Source organism: Anastrepha obliqua, chromosome 3 (assembly GCF_027943255.1).
Source record: "Anastrepha obliqua isolate idAnaObli1 chromosome 3, idAnaObli1_1.0, whole genome shotgun sequence".
NCBI classification, from domain to species: domain Eukaryota; kingdom Metazoa; phylum Arthropoda; class Insecta; order Diptera; family Tephritidae; genus Anastrepha; species Anastrepha obliqua.
In genome coordinates, this window is record NC_072894.1 from 136,337,693 (window position 1) to 136,344,617 (window position 6,925).

At 35.4% G+C, this 6,925-nt stretch overlaps 1 protein-coding gene across 1 annotated transcript; it reads right to left on the minus strand.

The window, feature by feature from the left end:
- Positions 1-483: 483 nt before the first annotated feature.
- Positions 484-6,141, minus strand: LOC129242246 (uncharacterized). The gene is made up of 10 exons (XM_054878803.1): positions 6,087-6,141; positions 5,764-6,014; positions 5,396-5,564; positions 4,986-5,233; positions 3,037-3,166; positions 2,865-2,973; positions 2,402-2,800; positions 2,237-2,348; positions 2,072-2,180; positions 484-936 (listed from the first exon to the last, which is right to left on the minus strand). Exons 1-10 carry the CDS (start codon positions 6,139-6,141, stop codon positions 500-502), a joined length of 2,019 nt encoding a protein of 672 aa, XP_054734778.1. The 3' UTR covers positions 484-499.
- Positions 6,142-6,925: the final 784 nt, after the last annotated feature.

The window sequence follows — 6,925 nt, forward strand, 5'->3', positions numbered from 1 at the left end:
TAGATTAAAATTCAATTAATTGAAATGAAAAATATTTATTAAAAAAAAATGGGCTTCGTAAGACCTGGCTGCTAGTAAACTTTGTTTGTGTTTAGATGGTAAGATTTTTGATAAGTTAATGAGTAAAAATAAAATAAAATAAAATGAACTAAATAAATATAGTGAAGCAAATTGAAATAGCCAAAAAGGGGACCCCAGATTCATGGTGGATCCGTCTTGGTCGCTGCCTTTCTCGTCGATTCCGGTGCTTCACCTCCACTACAGAATTCATTCGTCGGGACTATCTCTCGGATCAAAAATTTGATACGGTTTTTATTCTATGTGAAACCTAGATAACCAAACTTAAGCGTTACTTAATAAATTAAATAAAAAACAATAAGTTAAGTTTTGACTACATTTTATTTTATGCTAAGTCTACTGTAGGTTAAAATTTTTAACATTTTTTTATAATTTTTCTTACGCTGTTAGTCGCTATCTCGCCGGTTTTGGGCCCTCGCTGTTATGCTATTTTTAATTCACTTATCCTTCTTTGTCCGATCTCCGTATTTTTCTTCTTCTTCTGTGTAGTATACTTGAAGTAAAGCAGCTCTCCGATAAATGCAAAAGCACTCAATATCAAACCTATCAGCAACGGCAATACTAGACCTACAAAATTATCCATATCCAATTTGACTGGACCCACATCGAAGTCCATATACATTGAAGCTTGAATTTCTTCTTGCTGTTGTCCATCCATATAATGTGCGCCTACTTCCCACTCCCAGAAAATGTCCAAGCCAGTGGAGTGAACTTCCAATATTACATCATTCAATTTTGAAAGTAAGGCCCAGAGACGTGGCACAAAAACAAAACAATATTGAAAGTAGATATCGTCTACCATAAGCTTGAGACGCTTAAAAGATTCATCGGTGAGGAAACCAACGTTGCCAAAGTGACCTGAAAGAAAAGTTAAGAATTAAAACAAAAATAAAATTGTAAGACTATTGAGCAATACTCCAGCGGAAATTGAATCCAGGATTGAATAGCAACTGCGATACGAAAGAAATTTGTACCACAAAAAAAAAAACGTATTCAAAAAAAAAGGTTTACATATAGTTAAGTTTATTTTAAATCCGATATTGATATACCTATAAAATACGAAACCCATTTCGAATTGCAATTACAATTTGTATTTCAAAGTATGTAGACCTCTAGATCAACGAACAACTTCGGTGTATGAAGTGACATATCCTATCTTATCATGTGATGTAGCTTTATGATATATATGAAACTAATTAGATATCTTAGATAACTATTTGCTGATTTACTAAATAATTTGATATGTTGCCATCTCAAGTGATGTGATGACTTTCCATATGAGGATATCTCTGGCGATGTGATTTGCTGACGTGTTAAGTGATGTGCCTTGATACGATTTTATAATAAGTGATGTGATGACCTATGAAACGATGTGATGTGCTATGACAATTTTGTTGTAGTGGTATATCTAGTGACTAATTGCAATTATAATTCGCATTTCAGAGTAGACACTTAGGTATTCTAAGTGAAATAATCTCTAGATTTCCATACAATTACACAGAAATGACATAAAGGCATATCCTATCATGTGATGCAGGATTATGGTTAAGTATAGTATGATTTGATGCATTTTTTTTATACAAAAACTAATAATTTATGTCAAGTGATGTGATGACTTTTTCATCATCACATATGTGTCTAGCGATGCGATTTGCTGACGTATTAAGTGATGTGCTTTGATATTATTTTATAAGATATTTTATAAGAAGTGATTTGTTGCCATATGAAGCGATATGATGCGCTATGACAATTTTGTTGTGGTGACATGCACGGCTATTTTACGTAATTACTAGTTAAGTGTTGTGATGCGAGTTGCTGGACACTACGATGACGTATTGGTGACATCAAATGATGTTATGTGATGTGGTGTTATGATATGTCAAATTATCAAATGGGATATTGCAATTCGACCTGATTATACTGTGGATGTGATAACATGTCAAGTTGTGTGATAAATTTTTTTCGTAGAATCTTGACATTCACTACTGCTCACCAAATGCTAATCGCTCCAAGATAAATCCCATGTTCTCAGTTTTAGCCATTTCTGTTAGTTGTTCATAAGTATAGACGTGATAATTACTCAATAATTTCTCAACCATCGGCTGGAATTGAAAATAAATTTATAGGCAATTTAATCGCCTTAACAAATGAAACTCACATCAATATCATCTCCTTCCCCTCTAAAAGAGATTACCCAATCAGGTGATGTTGCTGTCCACGGAATACCATGCCTATACAAACGCTCGACTGAGTCAGAAGCTTCCTCCATTCTAAGTAATGTTATTTTATTAAGACATAATGAATTAAAAAATAAATCGCTCACGTTGGCAACGTCAATATTGCCGATAGTCCACCACCATAGACGCTGGTCACAATCGTGTCCATCATGTAACAGGCGAAGAGCACCGTACGTACCGTGTTCGAGTTGACTACATAGTCTGAACCCTGCGACACGAATAGTTTCAGCGTAGTAATGTACCCAAATTGAAAACTCTCTAGTAAACTGTAGTGAGGTTCGTTGTCGGATGGCGCCAAACGGCGTGTGAAAAAGAGTGCCAGCGTCTCAAGTAATAAACTGGCAAATACACCCATCCAGAGTGTAAATTGAAATGGCCGAAATGGTAAGAGCCAACTGGTTAGGCGCTGTGGTGCCGGTACTAAGCAAGTAACGCCAGAGCGTCCAATGAAATGGGACATATCTAAGTAGCGGTAGTCATCGGGCCTTTCAAAAGAATGAACGAGTAAAGGAGATGAACTAATTGAGATTTAAAATGTGAATTGCTTACCAAAAATACAGGGCACCCACAGCGTATTGAGACTTTCTTTCCGTTATCAATCCAAATAATCCATCGCCTGTCAGATTTGCATACGATGTACCCCACTCAGTTTTATCAGCTGCAATAGATTTTTTTTTAATTCGGTGTGCTTTAAGACAGCGTTGGGTACTATTTTGCTTACACGAATCTGCTTGCACAGTGCAGTTTATGACCTCGCAGAGCGCGAATAGCATTCGTACTTCGGTACCGTCCAGGTGTACAGTGCCACGTAGATTCTCAGGATTATTATCCTTTACTTGAGGCTCGCGATTCTGGAAGGTTTATTATAATAAATTAAGTTTTCAGAGTAACTCAGATTTTAGAGAATGCAAATGATGCGAATCTGAGACAAAACCAATTTTAAGATTTTCTGATCTGATTCATCAAATATTTCTTCGGAGTAATATAGATTTTTGCAGGATATGGTTTCTGTGTAATTTTTTAGAGCTACTCAGATTATTATCAGAGTATTCAAACGATTTTTTTATTGCTCGAAAATTTTTTGAAGTGATGGAGGTTTTTCGGAATCACTATTGTTATTATTTTTATTTTTGATAATATTGGTAGGATGCATTTGGTACGGTTCGGAGATTTTCAGTGACTTTACGGCGCTTTTCGGAGGTTTAACGGTGCTTTTCGGAGAATCTCAGAGTTTCATTAATGCACGATAAACAATTTTGAGCGATTCTGGGAAAAATCTAGAATTTTCTAACTGTTACAAAATTTTTCGGATTAGCTGAGCATTTTCGGAATAAGAGGTATTTGTATTATAATTACTGCTAAAATTATTATTATTATTATTATTTTTATTGGATGGAGCTATGTGGTGCGTAGCGAAAAGATTTCGGAGTTTTTCGGAATGACGTGTTTTCTTTTTGGGGTCCAGAAAACACTTCTGAAACATTTTTGTAATATTTTTAAGGTTTTCGAATGAATGCAAACTTTTTCGGAGTACTTTATTAATGCTGTAACTATAATGTTTATCATTTTTATTATTATTGCTGGTTAGAGTTATTTTGTGCAATTAAGTTTCGGAGCCTTCGGAGGTTTTGCGGTATTTTTCGGAATAGTTGAAATGTTTTCAGGACGTATAAAGTGTTTCGGAATATCTCCATGCTTTTATAATTCTCTAATATCACAGGCCGACAAAATTTAACCAACATTCAGACCCAGAAACCAGACTATATATTTCCGAAGGTTTATGATGCGCTGAATCCAAATCTGGCCTCAGAATTGCTCTATCAGCTCTGGTTTTTGAGATATCCTAACCTAAAAGTGCAAAAAACCCCATTTTTGCCCATATTTGAGGTTATGTAGCCTTGCAGATGTTTTCTTTCACCAAAATTAAAGGATGGCATCTTTAAATACAATCCTTCTTTTTTCAAATGGCGTTTTGTTTGCTCAAATATTATTTTTTTTCGCAGAGATATCGCATTTTGAAACTTTCATGTTTTTTTTTGTATTTTTTGCACTTTTAGGTTAGGATATCTCGAAAACCAGAGCTGATAGAGCAATTCTGAGGCCAGATTTGGATTCAGCGCAACATAAACCTTCGGAAATATATAGTGTGGTTTCTGGGTCTGAATGTTGGTTAAATTTTGTCGGCCTAGTTCCATTAAACACGAAAGATACGATTATCGTAAAAACTCAAACTAATAAATTAATTTTAGTTATCAATCCGAATTTTGCATGGACAGAGAAGCAGATATTAGTTTAAATTATTTCGGATACTTTTCCTTGTAGACTAGTGTATTTAGAGGTATTTGATACATTTCGGTGGTTTTACGAATAATCTAATACGAACTGTTACAGAATTTTTCGGAGTCGAAATTGATTTTCAGTGCTGTGTACAGCGCGTTTTGTTTTAGTTTAGTTTTGTTTTGCACTCGCAATTTTACAAATTTACCAATTTTTAGGCTGTGTACGTTGCAAAATAAAAATTAATGTTTAAAGAAAAAAAAAATCACTAACGATTTATAAGAAAGCAATATTTTCTAAACATTTGCTTCTGGTTGATACCTTGAATTTCATTTAACAATGAAACTTGTAAAATCGAGTGGTGATTTGTATAGCAAAATCAAATTAACTTACAAAATCTAAGACGGAAAATGGCCGATAATCGAATACGCCAGCAGTCACTTCCCGTCCCTGTAAATCCTTAATTTTATCCATATACAAATCCACACCAAGCTCAAACTTGTCACTCAAAGCATTGTAATGATCCAATACATACAATTGCTCCGGATGTTCGGCCAGCGGTCCAATGAATTTATTAGTTTTCAGGGTAAACATTGAGCAATTGCCGCACTCAGCTTCGACTATTAAAATATTTGGTTGATCTGTAATTAAATTGAAATACCAGCAAAGCACTTCCATTGATAAATGTGCAATGAAAATATACATACATCTATGCATACACACACACACTCGCACTTATAGTACGAATATATGTATATATATATATATGTATGTATGCGTGTCATGTAAGGTAAGTATTTTACCTATGAAAAGAAAGTCATCGAAGTATGCCGCAGTGCCAGGGTCCTGTTGTAAGTCCTTACGGTAGACAAATAGAAATTTATTGCGCAGCGAGCGCCAAACCGATATTCTGCTGGCATTGTAGAAGCTGCGCGTAAACACTGGTATGTCCTGCTGAAAGGCAATGAAAGACTGCGAGGTGTGATGTACATTGAAAATTCAAATTGAGGGCGCATTGACGAGGAGAAAGAGTAGAAGTGGTAATTAAAATTCATGCGTAATTAAATTAAAAGGCAAAATGAAACTGATTTTGCACGCAGCGCTTACTTCACATATATTTATATGCCCTCATTTTCTGCCAACCGCCGCTCTACTTAATTACAAAACTCACCTCACAATGCGATTCTCGTATGGCTATAGTCAATTTTTGCACCAAAGCATCCAGTTGCATGCCATAGTCACGCTGAATTTCGTTGAACGCTGTGTAATTGTAAATATCCTGCTGCAAGGATTGTGACAAATTATCAGGCCAAATATTTATGTATTGTATGAATTCGCTATCGGCTGGTGTTTGCAATTCAAATGGAAAATCGCGATGCCATAGGATACAGGTGGCGTGAGAGTCAATAAAATACTTTTGTACTAAGGGATGAGTGCAAGGAAATTTTAATCAAAAATAAATAAAATGCAGCGATTTTAAAAATGCAAATTTACTTATGAAATTGAGTAGCGTAGTCCAATAGTTGACTGCAGGTGACAGCAGCAACATTTTTTTCATTTGATTTTTTTCCACTCTACGCACACAAAAATTGCTATTGGCTGCTGTAGTCGAGTGCACTTAATGACACCTTCGAAAGGTTGGAGTGGCCCTTTTATATGCAATCCACTTTTGTAGGCATTTTGCTTACACTAGACACTTAAGTTGAAGAAAAAATGAAAAAAGGCAAAACTAATTGCTTGCCATTGCCTTTGAAAATTGCAAGTATTAGTTTGCTCTTGTAAGGCATGCATAGGAATGATATCCCCATAAGTGCTTAATTGTAAAGGTAAACATTATTTGCAAATGACTTAAGGTGCATGCATATAGAGTTCTTCACATCGGTACACACTTTTCCACTTGAATATTTTAACCCTGCATGCCCACTGTTAGTCATTTCGACTAACATCACTGCTTTTTACATTTGTAATTTCTTTTTCTCTCATTGTATCAATTTCATTTTTAACGTTGAGAGAGTTTATTCAGTTGCAAAGGTGCTCCTGATCAGTAGGGACTTGTTGTTTGGCTGGCTTAAGTGGTATGTATGTATTTGTAGAAACTGCGTAGTCGAAACGACTAACATTGGACTTAGTGCAACTTTTTTAGCATTGAAAATGAGGCCGACTAAAATATGTGAGGAAGAAATTGAAAAAATTTTGGCTATGTCGGATGAGGATGAAGAGGATTTCAGTATTTCCGAAAGCGAATTCGAAACGAATTTACTAGAAGAGGGTATGAATTCTTCGGAGGATGATTCTTCGGACAATTCGGAGGACTGGAATGAAGAACCACCACC